Raw genomic sequence first — 16,225 nt, 5'->3', positions numbered from 1 at the left:
TTTAAAGTCTCTTGTGAGCCCAAAGCACTCACACAGAGGGGAGACTGCCTCCTGTGGCTTTGTATGATGTAGCATTCTGGATTCACCTTCTCCCAGTCAGTCTTTACTCAGGTCTCTGCATGAGGGGTCCAAATGCCTGGACATTTATTTTTTCCTCTCCATTTAATTATTAGATATTTATATCCCCCTTTTTTAGTTCAGTTGAGATTCAGTGTCAACTTAATTGGCTAATGTCAACTTTTAAAAAAAAGCAAGCACATAATTGCATCTCTAAATGAGATACTGCTCTGTACTTGATTTCTTCCAATCAGCTTCTGCTGGGAGAGTGGGTAATTTGCATCTTTGCATTGGATGTAGGTGGCTCATACAATCGTATCCAAGGCAGACACAGTGCAATTGCCTACCCTCTTGAGGAAGCTGTTGCATCTCTGAATGAGTCACTGTCCTGTATTTGCCTCCTACATAGGTCTCTCCTATGCATATCGAGTGGAGGTAAGTTCAGTGGGGCTTACTCTTAAGTAAGTGTGCATAAATTGTGGCCTTGCACAGAAACACATGGGGGGAGTTTATATGAGAGTGGGTTGTCTTTACTCCTGCATAATCTATATTTATTTAAATGAGTTACTATATTTATAGGCAAAGGTAGTTGTCAATTCGGAAGCAGGGATTAAGTTGGTGTCCAGTTTTATCTTGGGAAGGGAAGGGCAGCTTCAGCAGGTCCCATCACTTTGGCCAACCGTGGCTCTTCTTTAATAGTTCTGAGGTTCCCGCACAGAACTTTTCTTTCTTTCGAGTTACCGTACACCTAACGTGGCATAAATAGATGCGGCCCAGGGTTCTCGGTCTCCTAGCAACGCACCGCTCTGCGAGTTTCTCGCGAGCGTTGCTTGACCCGAGACGGTGGAAGGCGTCACATTCGTGCGCCATCTCCGTCAACCCCATATCTCTATGGTGACACCCCTCCCGTCTAGAGAAATCGCTTCCGGTTTGGGCCTTGGAAGGTTGGGAGAACCGTTGGTTGCGGAGAGGGCGTGTGTGAGCGCAAATTCTCGCGGTGGCGGTTGTCATGGCAGCGGCTGCGGGGTCTGGAGGAGGTGAAACGGCCTCAGCCTCCGCTGCCGACGAAGGCGGCGGGGGAGGGAACAGGGAGAGCCCCCCCGGCTCGGACCCACGACGCCTGGGGCCGGGGGGGCGAGAGGAAGAGGAGGCGCCGGGGCAAGGCAGTGCGGGGGGCCCGGCCAGCCAAAGTCACCCGCCCTCGTCGCCGCCCCCCCGCGAAGCCGAGGTCACCGTGGAGATTGGAGAGACCTACCTGTGTCGGCGCGGGGACGGGACGTGGCGTAAGTACGTCTCCAGGACAACGGGAACGGCTCTCTCACTCCCCCTTCTCCGTGGCCCGTTCCTCCTGTTCTCATAACAGCGGTGGCTTTCTCCCTTCATCTCTCCCTCCCGCTCCTTTCTATACCACGTAGTAACACCCTGTAGTAACACTTCCCTCCCAAAAGAGAAGGGGTGGGGAACCTGTCGCTCTCTGGACGCTGTTGGATTCCATCTCCCATCACCCCCAACCAAGAGGGCCAGTAGTCACAGAGGACGGGAGTTGTAGTCTCGGGGGAGGGGGGACAGGATCCCCACCCCTGTTACAGGGCTCGGGTTTCCATCTTCCTACGTTCCTCGTTATGATAGCTGTTTATTTCAAGCGTTATACTCCAGGTTTTTTGCTTGCGTCATTTCTTTTAAAGATTTCCAATGTGATTTAAACTTTAATTACATCCCATCCAGCATAAAGACTCAAAAAAATCGTATCGTACTGCAACAAACTGAGCAAAATGTAGTACATCACTATAAAATAGTCAAGTACTCTCTTCCTCCCCCCAAACCATCATGTTCTTGGAGCCACGTAAAAGCCTTACTCCTGGTGCACATCAGCCTCTGCTCATTAGGAGGTAGAATAAACAGCCCGACGTTAAGTGATGACCTAAAGCTGTGGTCCTGTGCTGGCTTACTTAAGAGCCTATCTCATTATATGCAGTAAGGCATACTTTTAAGTCATATATAAGTTTAGCATGTGCATATTTTAGTTCTTTCTATGTTGCGGCATCACCTAAGCTCAACTGGATGTGGTCCACTAAAGGCTGAATCCTGAAAAGATAGGTGTTATGTGTCTGGAGTTCTCATGGTCAGGAGGTGGGAATGCAGCCTGTTCTGGATGGGGTTACTCTTTCCTTGAAGGAGCAGGTCTGCAGCCGGGGGGTACTCCTTGCTCCAACACTGTCACTGGAGGTTCAGGTGGCCTTTTTCCAGTGGTGACTGGCTTGCTTCGGCCCCGTGGCCACAGTGCTCCATGCTCTGGTAACTTCCAGACTGGGTTATTGCAATGTGCCCTGTGCGGAACTGGTCCAAAATGCAGCAGCCAGATTACTGACTGGGGTTCCTTTTAAAACTCATAACCCCTGTTTTAAAACACCTGCATTGGTTGCCAGTTTGCTTCCGGACCCAGTTCAAAGTGCTCACGTTAGTCCTAAACGACTTAGATCTCAAATATCTGAAAGATGTTTCCTTCCCTACAGACCCTCTCAGGTGTTAAGATCAGCAGAGAGGGCCTTTTTGGTAGTTCCGCCACCTTCAGAAGTTTGGAGGGGGGTTGCCCGGGAAAGGGCATTAACTGTGGCAGCCCCTAAGTTGTGGAACTCCCTCCCCACCGAGGTGCGTCTGGCAACTTCATTGTACAATTTTTGGTGAATGATGAAGATGCACCTCTTCGACACCTGAGATGTGTATTTTTATGACCCACCCTATTTTCTTTGATGGTGTGTAGGATGTTTTAACGTTTTTTAATTATATATTTTGAAATTGTTGTAATGCCCTGGGACCTCTGGGTGAAGGGCAGTTAATAAATTTAGAAGAAATAATAATAATAAAGTAGCTTTTCCAATGAGTACTGCAGGTTTATGCGGAGACTTCTCTCTGCCTACCTGTACTGCTGAAATGTAGCTTCCAAAATCAAGGGTATATACTGACTGCTGTTTACTTCTGGGGTGCCCAGTCTGTCATTTCCCTTTGTATTTTTCCATGTTTGGGCCTGAACAGTGTTCAGTAAAAGATGAAAATGGAAATGTACTGCCTTCAAGCCGATTCCGACTTATGGCGACCCTATGAATCGGGTTTTCATGGTAATTGGTATTCAGAGGGGGTTTACCGTTGCCTTCTTCTGAGGCTGAGAGGCAGTGACCGGCCCGAGGTCACCCAGTGAGCTTCATGGCTGTGTGGGGATTCGAATCCTGGTCTCCCAGGTCACCTTAACCACTACACCACACTGTTTCTCAGATACTGGAAGAAAAATGAACCATGTTCCTGTAGGCACACTTAAATTTTGTGTCCGTTACTAGATGGCTTTTAAAATGCTCTCAATAATATATTGAGTTCCCCTGTTCAGTGCAGAATACTCTATTTCTTAGTTACTTTTGACCACTCAAATGGGATTTCAGCCTGACAAAACTTGCACAAGTGCAGCTTTATCCAGCTATCACAGGTCCTTTCTGCTTCTGCAGCTTGGTTGCGAACAGTTTGGCTGAGATGCTTCAATGTGGAACGCTGCTGTTACATTCGCTTTTGGTCTTTCCTTACTGAGATGTCCTTAACCAGACTGACTGTTGCCTTTTTTCTAGACTCTGCAGAGGTGATCCAGTCTCGGATCAATGAGCAAGAAGCCAGGGAGGAGTTTTATGTGCACTATGTTGGATGTGAGTGTCTTTTTGAAGTTCTTCATGCCTGCTGGTGTAGTGGGGAGAAGGTGTGAGATGTCTCTCCAATCCATGGGTAGCCAACATGATGCCCTCCCCCAGATGTTGCTGGACTCCAGTGTTGGCTGGGGTTGATGGGAGTTGTAGTTCAACAACTTCTGGAGGGCATCACATAGGCTATTCCTGCAATAAGAGCAAGTAATTCCTTCCTAACCCATTCTAGAGTTCCCTTTATCTTTTATGCATTTAACAAGACTTCTCAAATGTTGTGAACGATACTGAAATCTACATATTTTTCCTAGCATCTTATGTTGTTCGAAAAATTTATTTGTAGACAAAAGTAGACAAACAGATTTTTTTTTATATACTTGTCCTCTTCATGTAGTTGTGTGGAGGCTTCCTAAGGATTTTTTTTCCTTTTGCTTAGGCCTGTAAAAGGGAGTAGAGTATCAAATAAAGGAGAAGCCTAGTAGTAGCACAGTGGGGTTGGGGGTTGGACTCCTGTGTTCTATGCAAAAGAAAATGACATGTGAAGAGTGGGGAAGTGGTGGAAGAAGTATGGGTTCAGTTTCAAGCTCTGGGAGGACAGACGTTCACTAGGTGGTAGGAAAGCTGTGGGAATGCATTTTTCCTGGATTTACATCCACTGCTGTCCTCAGTTCTTTGTAAGTAGTGTTAAATGTCATGTTTTTGAAGGCGATCTCTTCCTGAGAGCTACTAGAGAGGTATTACTGTTAGTAGGAGGGGAAGTGATCTCCAGTGAGTTACAGCAAGGGAGGATGGGATGGAAGTTGTTTTAACTTTCCACTGAAGAGCGTTTGGAGATGTAGTTTAGAATTCTTTTTGTGGTTTTGGGGAGGATTTCTATGACTGAGGCATATCTCCTTTGTCTGGCAATTGCAGTCAACCGGCGTCTGGATGAGTGGGTGGACAAGAACCGCCTGGCTCTCACCAAGACAGTCAAAGATGCAGTGCAGAAGAACACAGATCAGTACATGAATGAATTGTCTGAACAGCCAGAGCGCAAGATCACTCGCAACCAGAAGCGTAAACATGACGAAATCAACCATGTGCAAAAGGTGATGCCAGAGGATATACACCTGGGGACATTGAGTTGTGCTGTACTACAGAGTGTCATTTCCAGGGCTGGAAAAATCCAGTGTGTCTGATTGCACCTCTGAAGCTATTACGAAAGCCAATATGGCTCTCTAGGAGATAGTGTTTTTCAGGTGGAAATTGAGCATTTGACCACCTTGTTGTTTTCTTCCATTGCAGACGTATGCTGAGATGGATCCCACCACAGCAGCTTTGGAGAAGGAGCATGAAGCAGTGAGTGTTCACCAACACTTAGTCTGGCTTGTTGTCAAAACTGGTTAGGGAAAAGAAACATAGCTGTGTTCGACACCACAGCTAATTTTCTCTCTCCTCAGATCACCAAGGTGAAATATGTGGACAAAATCCATATTGGAAACTATGAGATCGATGCTTGGTATTTCTCACCGTTCCCAGAGGACTATGGGAAGCAGCCCAAGCTGTGGATCTGCGAGTACTGCCTCAAGTACATGAAGTTTGAGAAGACTTACCGCTATCACCTTGTACGCAAGGGGAAGGGGTACTGTCGGGGCACTGGGATGCTGAGTAGATTAGAGGCTGTATCCAGTGCTGGTCCTCCTACTTAGAGCAGACCCATTGAAATTAATAAGCATGACTAACTTAGGTCCATTAATTTCAGTGGGTCTCCTCTGAATAGGACTAGCATTGGATACAGTCCTAGGGAACCCACAGTTGGAATGGAGGGATGTCAACACTGTATGTATTATATGATGTTATTTATTTATTAGATTTATATCCCACCCTTTCTCCCAGTAGGAGCCCAGGTCAGCTCCTTATTAGCAGATCTGTCACCTTATTTAACGGTTTTATTAGTGGGCTAGGCTGAAGAGTTCAAGAATTTTAAAGTATTTATGTACTACTTTTCAGGTGGACCTCACAAAACAATTAACATAAAATTAGTAAAACAATAGCGATCAATCACACTTTAACAATAAAATTAGGCAAACAGGAAGTTAAACTCTCTTTTTGAAAGCCTGCTTCAGCTGCTGTTTCCTTCTGTCAGGGCAGGATGTTTGCCAGAAGCTCCTTTGATGGCATTTGGGGAAGGGAGAGGCCACTGCTGGGAGCTGGATGTTGTCCACGCACCAAGCTGTTTGTTTCTTCTCCCTTCCCCTCAGAAGAACATAAGAAGAGCCTGCTGGATCAGGCCAGTGGCCCATCTAGTCCAGCATCCTGTTCTCACAGTGGCCAACCAGGTGCCTGGGGGAAGCCCACAAGCAGGACCCGAGTGCAAGAACACTCTCCCCTCCTGAGGCTTCCGGCAACTGGTTTTCAGAAGCACGCTGCCTCTGACTAGGGTGGCAGAGCACAGCCATCATGGCTAGTAGCCATTGATAGCCCTGTCCTCCATGAATTTGTCTAATCTTCTTTTAAAGCCATCCAAGCTGGTGGCCATTACTGCATCTTGTGGGAGCAAATGCCATAGTTTAACTATGCGCTGAGTAAAGAAGTACTTCCTTTTGTCTGTCCTGAATCTTCCAACATTCAGCTTCTTTGAATGTCCACGAGTTCTAGTATTATGAGAGAGGGAGAAGAACTTTTCTCTATCCACTTTCTCAATGCCATGCATAAAGGATAGTCAATTTCAATAATACCTATTCATTTCTGTGTTACAACCAGGAAAACTAAATGTGCTGCCAGTCTCAAATAAGAGAAAAAGAGGATGTTGGCCTAAGCAAAAGCCACACAGTTGGGGAAAATGTTGAAGCTGTGTTGCGCAGCTCAACCAATAGAATTGCTCAGAAAAATACTGATTATTGACATTTCTGGGAAATCACCACTCTTTCTCTTGTTCAGGGACAGTGTCAGTGGCGGCAACCACCAGGAAAGGAGATCTACCGCAAGAACAACATCTCAGTGTATGAGGTGGATGGCAAAGATCACAAGGTGGGAGTCACTACTGTTGCTTTTGTTTTCCCTTAGCCCTGTAGTGTCTGCTACATCGGGAACCTGTTACTTGCCATCCAAACTGCCTTACAAATAATTTCATAGCCATGGCTTTACAAATATGAGCCCAATCTCCCCACAGGGCTATGAATAATCACTAGGATGCAAGCTCCTTCCTGACCTCCTCCCCACACTCCCAAACTACTTTTAAGGTATCTTTGTGATTAAGATGGGTTTTGTTTCTTGATTTGGGAAGGCTTACAAGGGCAGGATTGGAGGAACCATGTCTAAAAAAGGTCTCCTGGGTGTTGGTATCACAAGCCAGGCTGGGCAGTATTCAATTAAGAATCTCAGTAAAGTGGTCTGATGTAGAAACAGCATGATCCAATCCTACCACAGTCACTTGAAATTGAGGGCCATCGCTGCCCTGGTGATGGATGGCATTGTGAGGCTGCTTACAGAGTGCTCAGTGATATGCTAACTATTGGCAAGATCACTGTTGAGGCCAAACAGCACCAATATTATGTGATACCATTCAGTGAAAGGCCTGTGAGATGTACCAGAGAGCTTCTAATATGGAAATGTCCCAGATCAACTTCCTCGTGCAGAAGGATTGCTCTGACCCTTGGCTTGGTTGCTAGGCTTGGTTGCTAGCCATTGTAATATGTCCTCGAGGTAGTTTTTTTTAATGTGTGTAACAAAATAAGTTAAGGAGATTTGGCCCCACTCTGCTGCTTCATTGAGATTTTACTAGAACAAAGTTGCAGGTGCAAATGAAATAATGTTTGCTGGGGGGTGGAGGGTGTTTAAATTTTAGGGGGGGGTGTACTCTCTGAGGCACCTCTTTCCCTGGCTTGGGGAATGATCTTGCGTTCATCTTGTCTCCCTTTTGCTGCTGAGTTCTGTGTTCTTACTGCCTTTTGCTTCTCTCCCTCAGATTTACTGCCAGAATTTGTGCCTTTTGGCTAAACTCTTCCTAGACCACAAGACTCTCTATTTTGATGTAGAGCCCTTCGTCTTCTACATTCTCACTGAAGTCGACAGGCAAGGGGCCCATATCGTTGGCTACTTTTCCAAGGTGCTGGCCTGGCATAGGATGTGTGTTGGGAGAGGGTTCTAGCTGGATTCTAATTAAACTTGAGGAGGGGAGTGAAAAAGAGAATAAGTAAGATATTATTCCTATAAGCGCCTTCTGGGAGGAAGGGTGGGATATAAATAAATAAATAATAAGCTTAACAAATAAAGTCTGTACCTAGAAAAACAGAAGAATGGAAAATAAGAATTATGAAAATCCTCATACATTTGCTTATTTTGTATAACTTACAGCAGGACCCCACTTTCCGGCGTTCCGCTGATGCGGCAGCTTTCAATCGGGAAATTCCCAGTTTTAAAGCCGATTTTGCCATTTTGCGGCATTTTCACGCGACGCAACCCATTAAAGTCATTGGTTCCGCTTTACGGCGATTTCTGCTTTACAGCAGGGGCCTGGACCCTAAGCGGGGCCCTACTGTACTTGCTTCTGTCATAGAGGAGAGGAGTAAACTGCTGTGAATACACCACCCTAAGCTCTGTCTGCTGGGAACTCCTAAACCCTTTGTTATTGTTATTAAATTTATATCCTGTCCTTCCTTCCAGGTTGAGTTCTGAGATATCACCAGAAGTTGTCTGTGTGCTTTCAAGCCTGTCTTTACAACAATAAAGAGTTGAAATACAGTTTACTGCATTATATACTCAGCTATCTGCTAATGTGCTTAAGGTTGTTCATAGTATAATGCCTTATAGCTTAATAGTTGTAATACTAAAGATAAAGTGGGCAGGAGGGAAGAGGAAAATTAACAAATTCAGGTGCTGTGGCCACTACAGGAGATGGTACTGGGAGGAGAGAAGCCAAATGGTGCTGTTCCAGCTGAACCAATAGAAGAGGCTTTGCTGTATCACCTGTCCTGTAACCAGGTGTAATGGCTGCTGGTGACAGTAGTTCTTGCTTGTAAAACAAACAGTAAAAGCTGTGATTCTCAGGATGCTGAATCCTATGCCCAGTACAAGATTCCTTGCTCCCTTATGTCACTCTATGGCCAATGATTTTATTTTCCTAGGAGAAGGAGTCGCCAGATGGCAACAACGTAGCTTGCATCCTCACTTTGCCCCCGTACCAGAGGAGGGGTTACGGGAAGTTCCTCATTGCTTTCAGTAAGTTTGCTTTCTTTTGTCATGTGTGATAGCCACCAAAAAAGCCTATCTGGCATGCTCTTAATCTCTTCCAATTGCTGGAGATGGGCATAGCGTCTCTTTGCCTCCAGTTACCGGAATGGGCTAGAAGAAACTTGTGCCACTTATGCCCTTGTATTCTGTTTCAGTTAATCTATGATAATATCTCACCCCAGTTCTGTACTTAAAATAATCTGTACTAGAATTTCCACTCATAAAATGGCTCAGCTAAAGTGATGGTAGTGGGGAAATTCCATCCTTTTTAACATGCATTGACACGCCCCATCCTTTTGGTTAAGTTGAAGAGTTCTAGGGATAACTTATCTAAAATGTGGTCCTAAGTATGTACTCTGAGGTCTCCTCCTCCTGCAGGAGGATTTGGTTGAGAATGGGCCCTCTGTGCTGGGTCTGAGCCTTGTCCTGGGCAAGCCGCCACAAACACATAATTCTTGATATCCCTGAATTCTGAGCCATGGCTCCTTCTTAGGCGTTGATCCCAAACCTCTTGTCCCTCAGGCTATGAGCTCTCCAAGCTGGAAAGCACAGTAGGCTCCCCAGAGAAGCCCCTCTCGGATCTAGGCAAGCTGAGCTACCGTAGCTACTGGTCGTGGGTGTTGTTGGAGATCCTCCGGGACTTCAGAGGTACCCTCTCCATCAAAGATCTCAGGTGAGAAAGAATCTGGATGTGCTGCTGTCTGAATCACAGCGCCCTCTAGCTCCTCGTTGCTAACAGAGGAGCACACATACTCCTGTGCTGTCATATTATGAGCAGTCTTGAGGTTTAATGCAGCCTCCAAGTTAAAATTGCTTTGTCTTTCACTCCCCTACCGCTTACAGATTTTTCACAATTAAGCAATATATAAGTAAGTTTTGTTAAATAAAAATACTCAGTGCTTTCTTCCTTTCTCCGCATGGTACAGTCAGATGACAAGCATCACACAAAATGACATCATCAGTACGCTACAGTCATTGAACATGGTCAAGTACTGGAAAGGGCAGCATGTCATCTGTGTCACCCCCAAGCTGGTTGAGGAGCATCTCAAAAGTGCCCAGTATAAGAAGCCTCCCATCACAGGTACTGTGGGAAGTGCAGCCTGGCCCTGGTGGTGAGTGGCTGACAGGATAGTTCAAATCCATATGTGGCATACAAAACCTATCCATACCCCCTCTCGTGCTGGTTTTAAGGAGTTGTGCCTTTAGAGTTGCCAAGTCACAATGCTACTGTGACTGTGGAAGCCACACTGCAGAATTCCCCTCTCGGGGCTTTAGAGTTGCTAGATCTTGGATCCTGCCCGCAGGCCCCATCCCTCCAAACATCTTGCTTTTTCCAACTTACTTCCTACTATATTGCAGTCCCAGCCCTTTCTTTTTTGGCTCCTCCTTTCTTCAGTTTGATTTCTCCTTACTCATTAAGCCCTCTTCAGATGTGTTTTCTTAACATGTGAGGGGGGCAGGGGAAGCTGTGGCACGAGCATGCTAGCTTTTCCCTTTCCACCTTGGTTACTGGTCTGATTGCCGCCTCCCCAGCCCACATCGTTTGGAAGGTGATATTCTGAAGTGGGGTCTCCTGTAATTTTGGAGGCTCCCAGTTGAGGATGTTGCCCTCAACTTGTGGAGTGCAATGAGAATGGTGACTGAGCAGATCTAATGTACTCAACTCTGTGCCCCCTTTCATGTGTTATCATGAAGATAGAACTCCTAAAGAGGACCATTGTTTCTGCAGGCTCCTGCTTTTCAACCACTCTGAGCTTGTTTTGTCATGTTTAGTCGCCCTGTCTCAACCACTCGCTTGCCTTCCCACAGCATACAGTCTCTTCTGAGCTTTAGTGCTCTGAAGTATTTTCAGAGCCCATTCTCTGATTAGTTAAATCTCCTGGTTCTCTTGTGTCATTTTCCTTGAGCTTCATTCTTAATCTGCCTTCAGTCTTCTCTTTCAGTGTCTTGCCTACTCTGAACCTCCCTTCACTCTCCTTGTCTATAGATTCAGTGTCCTTTTTAGCTTCCCTGTGTCTTGGAATCTCCTCTCAGTCTTTGTCTTGCCCTGTTGGAGGTTTTATTGCCAACCTTGTTTTCCCTCAGAGAAGTTGGACTGAAAACTCTTTACTTCCATAAGCAACTGAACATTCCATTCCATGTCACTACCAGCTCAGCCAGTTCATGTCAAACACTCCACCTCAACAAACACAATACAGTATAGATAGGAAGGTTAGTTTATATTGTATCTGTCTGGTCACCATATTGCATGGGTTAGGTTTTATTACTACTCTTGAGTATTTAATGTTTTAAAGTATTTGTATGTTTTTATTTTGTACGTCGCCCAGAGTGGCTGGACAACCAGCCAGATGGGCGACTAATAAATCAAATAAATAAATAACTAGAATCTTTAGCAGAAGTTGACAGCAAGAGAATAAAGCAGATGTCAAGCCTTCAAAATGTGTAGATGTTGTCTAGTTAAGTTACAGAAACCATAGAATGAGGATGATTGCACAGAAAACAATTACTTGTCTCTACTTGTCCCTTTCAATTAATATTGTATTCTTTCCTGTTACAACTGAGTTGGGAAATAGTATCTCTAATCCCAGTCCCCTCTCCTGCTATAGTCCTTGCAATAAGATGTTTCTATCCTTTGGAAGCAGAATCAACAGCGCACTGTAAATGCAGATAGACTTAACTACTTTGCATAATTCTGAATACAGAATTTAGACTATTTGTCTCTCCCTCCCTGCCCACCCAATGCACAGTGCTCTGCATTTAAATCTGTTTCTATGATTTAAGTTCCATATCCTGCTTTTGCTTTATTGACTCGGTCATGGAGAGTGCCAGGCACTGCTAAGTGCAAACACAGAGCTGCCTTGTGAGAGTTCAAGGAGTCAGAATCTCTTTGGGGTGGTTTCGGATTTTGATCCTTGCTGAAAGAAGCCTTGTTTTCCCCAGTGGGGCTGGTGACATGCCAGTGAGTGCGATTTAAGTAACAGGATCTGCAGAGAGAGTGCGAGTTCCCCTCCCAGGCCTCTCTTCATTTTAAAGGAGCTCTTTGTCAAGAATTGAAATTGAGCCGCCTGTAAAGTGGGGTGGCGTGTGTATGTTAATTATCAGCCATATTCAAAACCTGCTGAAGTATTATTTGCCTCTCCAAACCACAGTTGTTTCCAGGATGGGTAGAACAGCAAACAGGTTTCATAGAAGCGAAAAGAAATCTGTCTGGAGACTCCGTATTTGTGTTTGGGATTGTAACAAAGCATCATTTCATTTACATTGGTCTTCTGCTACTTGTTCTTCCAAAGAGCATTTAAAAACTGTACTAGAGGCAATCTTTCCAGCTTAGAAAGCCTTCTTAGAAGCTTTCATAAGCGTTGTTAGCTGGCTAAAAGGCAGAACTGCCCTTCGTATTAGAGCTGGTGATGGTGTGCATTTGTCCGCCTGCCTCACTTGTCTGCTGCAGACCTACTGACTTTGCTTCTCTCTCCCTCCCTCCACTTTCTTCCTATTTCTCCTCTAGTGGATTCTCTCTGTCTGCGATGGGCACCTCCCAAACACAAACAAGCCAAGATTTCCAAGAAGTGAAGGAGAATGATCCGAGGAACAACCTCAATACACATCCACCCTTCATTTTAAGAGATGGTCTAAGTCATTCACGTTGGTGTTGCATTGATCAGGCGTGTCTTCGAACAGATGTCGTGGGGGTTCCAGGGAGAGAAGGGTGTAACCCAGTGTTGCAGCAACTTTGCTCTAGTACTGTGCTGCACCAGAGTGAAGACTGCCCATCTACTGTCTAATTTTTCTGCCTGATTGTGCATGGCAAACTCTTCCCTTCTTTCCAGACCTGCTATCTTGCTCTTGTAGAGGTAGTAGAATTGGTGTCCTCCTTCTTACCCAGGAGAGGAAAGGAATACACCTCTTCTCATCTGTTGTTTCTTACTGGCCTGGAAACAGCTGCTCTGGCACAAGACTGTGAGTTGCCCCTACTGCCCGTATCAGATGGGCACACAGCGTAGAAGATTATTGACAGAGGAAGACATGAGTAGTAAACAGACATATGAGGCCAGATACTTGGGAAGCAGTTAGTCAACAAACATGGGTGAGGGGAGAAGTAGCATAGTTATAATCAAAGGGTGTGTATATGGATGCTGAGATCCTACAGTAGGAAGGGAGAAGAGTTTCTCAAGTGGCCATGCCCGATAAGCCATTAGTTATTCTTGTTCAAAGCACTGAAAGCTTAGTGCCTTTCTTTAAAGGTACAAAAGTCTGTCTCTATGTAAATCTGTCATCATCCTCACTGTCCTCAGAAAGATGTAAGAAGTCTGGATCTAGTAAAAGTATAAGCACATTCACTTTTAGCTCTGGCAGAGAGGCTTCCCGCAAATTCAGTGGACTATAGAGGAACAGAATTATGCAGGCTTAATTAAAAAGAGTTAGATTTCTAAGGAAAATACAGCTGTGGGAAAAGGCGCTATGTCACCTCTGCTTGAGACTCACAGCTGCAGAGATCTGGCATTTTGAGTTGCCCTAGTTGATACATGGAGACCCTACATAAATGGGATGGTTCTATATGCAAAGAAGATAGGGAGGGGTACTGTTACTTACCACTTGGTGTTCTTCTTTGCCCAGAGAAATTGACAACCTCCAGATTGGAGGAAACTGAATAGTGGGGTGTTGTGGGTTAGTTTGTTTTAGCTGACAAGTTGCCCTACCATTGCCTTTTGCTAATGATAAAATAAGGGCTTTTTCAAAAGAGTCAAAAGTCTTGAACAGAGCACGGTGGAAGTAACAGAGCTGAAGAGGGAGGCTGCCACTGGTCTTCAAACAACCTTCAACTGAGATGCTTGCACACCTTGCGGCAACACTGGGGCTAGTTCAAATGGAATTTGGCATGGGAGAGCTGCATTAGATATGCCGGGAGGAAATATGCATCCACGCAGTGGTTCTGCTGCAGCTGTTGGATTCATACTCCATGTATGCAGTGTGTTTTCTGTTAACTTTTCAGAAGTATTTTAATTAATAAAACTACAAAACAAAATATCCCTATGCCTGCTTCTGTGAATGACAGTATTACTCTGGGCATGATGGAAAGCCTGGATAATGGTACGGGAATGTTGTATGCAAAGTGGAGTGACTTGAGCCACGTATTTAGGATCATGAAAGCCAGCCACTGTTCTGTTTACTGCAGTATAGCAAACCCATAACACTGCCTGTACTGTACAGTAAGAGGACGTAAGCAGACTTGTTGAGTACAAGTGTGTGTCCCCCTCTACTCTGGCATTGCCTGTTCATGTATAACTTACTAGGATAGATAATGCCACCCCACACACACATGTTGTAGACTGCTATTGGCCTCCATCCAGGAAATGGCCACTTTAGAAAGTGAAGGAGGAACTCTGCTCCTAGCCTTCATCTATAACTGAAAGAGATCACTGAACATGTAGCATAGTAATTGGCTGCACCAGGTGACATTCTGCACTTGGTGTAACCACTAAACATGAGTCCCTCTAGTGGGGATGGGCAAGATACCTTTGCCCATGAAGTTCACTGGAGGACACTGAACAACTTTGGGATTGGTGCCTCCTATCAGAGTCCACTGGCAGAACCATACAACCTTGTTCCCTCCTGTAATAGGAGCTGGCCACCACTCTGCAGATTGGCTCTGCCTGAAGAGCTTACAAGTCCTGCTGGATTAGTGCTCTTAGAGCCTAACCCTGAGTTCTTGGTTTTCTTTCCCCTTTTTTCTTGGGGGTTAGCCCCCATTTTCTCTCTCACCCCTGCAGCACAGTTTGGATACAGCACAGAAGCATTTTCTAGTTTACAGGAAATATTTCTTTCCCTTACTGTATAGGGTCCTGGCATCCCAACTTTTTAGTCAAGTCAGAGATGCAGACCCCTGAGGCTGCTGACATCATGTGGGAAAGCAACTCAATGTGGGTCTGAGCAGCGTAGACCAGAGGAATCAAAGCACCAGCCCCTACGGAGCTCAGGAATCGTCACTGCTTTGCCTTATCCATAAGGTAGGCCAGGGGTGGGGAGCCGCCAGTCTCGGCCAATCACAGCACTTCAGGGGGTCCTATTAGGCCCCTGAAACATTTCCCCAAACCACACCCACTTGCCCATTAGTTGATGGGCGGCACCCTCTTGGAACACCCCCTTGCACAGATTCCTTCAACCTCCAAAAGGATCAGTGTGGGCGGGGCTTTCCCCCCAAAACGTGGCTGAGCTTGCTTTTGGTCATAGGTAAGAAACGGGCACTTGTTTTGAAGCAATCTTTGAAACAGTCTCTACCACCCCTTTAAAGATTGCAGGAGTGATCTGCTGCAAAGGGCACTTGCTTTAAGACAGTCTCTGTGCTCCTGTGTTCAGATGGGAGATGTCTTAAAGCATTTTGCAGATACCATAAAAGCATTTTGCTGCACTATTTGAAGCAGTCCCCCTCCCATTTAAAGATCACTGCAGCACTGCAAAACAAGTTTCTTCCTTCATTGCGGCACAACAGAATAGTCCCTGTCAGAGCCAATGTCTGCACACACAAGACATTGGCTTTGGCAGGAACTGCTCCGTCATGCAGCAATGGAGAAAAAAAATGGATCTGCTTGCTTTCCCAGCACACACAACAAAAGCAGACTTTTTTCAGAAAGCCGCCCCATGATGATACTTTTTGGAGGTTGAAAGGATCGGCACAGGGCAGGCTTTCCCCGCGCCCCCTCCTTTCAAGCTCTGATTGTGGAGCTTGGAAGGGGTGCAGGGAGGTTTGGGAAGCCTGCCCTGTACTGATCCTTTCAACCTCTGAACTGGAGGCTAAAAGAGGCAGTGCGAGTGCGGGGCAGGCTTTGCAAGTGCAAGGGATTTTGACAAGTTGCCGGGGCAATCGGGTACCCTTTAAGTTGGATTCCTGCATTGAGCAGGAGGGGGGGTTGGACTTGATCTGATAGGCCCCTCCAGTTCTACTGTTCTATTATTCTAGCTGTTAATCACATGATGTCACATGATTGCCATGTGGATTGCCCCACCCACCTGTCAGGGATATGGCGTTCCTTTTTGTCTTAAGAGGACATTTGTGTTCCAGCACCTGCAGGCGTAGTGCTTTTTCAGGATCAGGGCTGCGGAAATAAGATCTCCATGTTGACCATCTCCAAGGTGGCTGGACGAAGGGATTTGTCAGGCCTACCCAGCATTGGGGAAACAGCCTCCAGATGGTCATGACACATTATCATAAGGGAGCTGCTGTTCCAGCAGTCTGTTATGGGTAATTTTCACATCCTCGGTAGTTGTAAAGCTGCCATGTGGGT

General features: G+C 45.7%; 1 protein-coding gene across 3 annotated transcripts; it reads left to right on the top strand.

Moving 5' to 3' along the window:
• The first annotated feature begins 905 nt into the window (after positions 1 to 905).
• Positions 906 to 13,968, top strand: KAT8 (lysine acetyltransferase 8). Of its 3 annotated transcripts, none has more exons than XM_061588335.1 (11): positions 907 to 1,340; positions 3,669 to 3,743; positions 4,647 to 4,822; positions 5,019 to 5,072; positions 5,174 to 5,338; positions 6,654 to 6,743; positions 7,681 to 7,821; positions 8,840 to 8,933; positions 9,468 to 9,618; positions 9,872 to 10,057; positions 12,451 to 13,968. In XM_061588335.1, exons 1-11 carry the CDS (start codon positions 1,067 to 1,069, stop codon positions 12,725 to 12,727), a joined length of 1,683 nt encoding a protein of 560 aa, XP_061444319.1. In that variant the 5' UTR covers positions 907 to 1,066; the 3' UTR covers positions 12,728 to 13,968. The 3 variants fall into 3 exon arrangements, with proteins under 3 accessions (XP_061444320.1, XP_061444319.1, XP_061444321.1); XM_061588337.1 differs by having other exon boundaries at positions 915 to 1,340; positions 9,872 to 10,026; positions 12,451 to 12,600; XM_061588336.1 differs by lacking the exon at positions 5,174 to 5,338 and having other exon boundaries at positions 906 to 1,340.
• Positions 13,969 to 16,225: the final 2,257 nt, after the last annotated feature.

This window comes from Rhineura floridana, chromosome 11, assembly GCF_030035675.1.
Source record: "Rhineura floridana isolate rRhiFlo1 chromosome 11, rRhiFlo1.hap2, whole genome shotgun sequence".
NCBI classification, from domain to species: domain Eukaryota; kingdom Metazoa; phylum Chordata; class Lepidosauria; order Squamata; family Rhineuridae; genus Rhineura; species Rhineura floridana.
The sequence above is the reverse complement of the archived record's forward strand: the minus strand, read 5'-3'. Positions and strand labels throughout refer to the sequence as shown.

Bases quoted from the DNA above. Each gene is read 5' to 3' on its own strand.
- KAT8 (XM_061588335.1), top strand. From the start codon at position 1,067: ATGGCAGCGGCTGCGGGGTCTGGAGGAGGTGAAACGGCCTCAGCCTCC. The intron at 3,744-4,646 runs GTGAGTGTCTTT...TGGCAATTGCAG, and splicing joins TTATGTGCACTATGTTGGAT to TCAACCGGCGTCTGGATGAG. The intron at 9,619-9,871 runs GTGAGAAAGAAT...CGCATGGTACAG, and splicing joins CTCTCCATCAAAGATCTCAG to TCAGATGACAAGCATCACAC.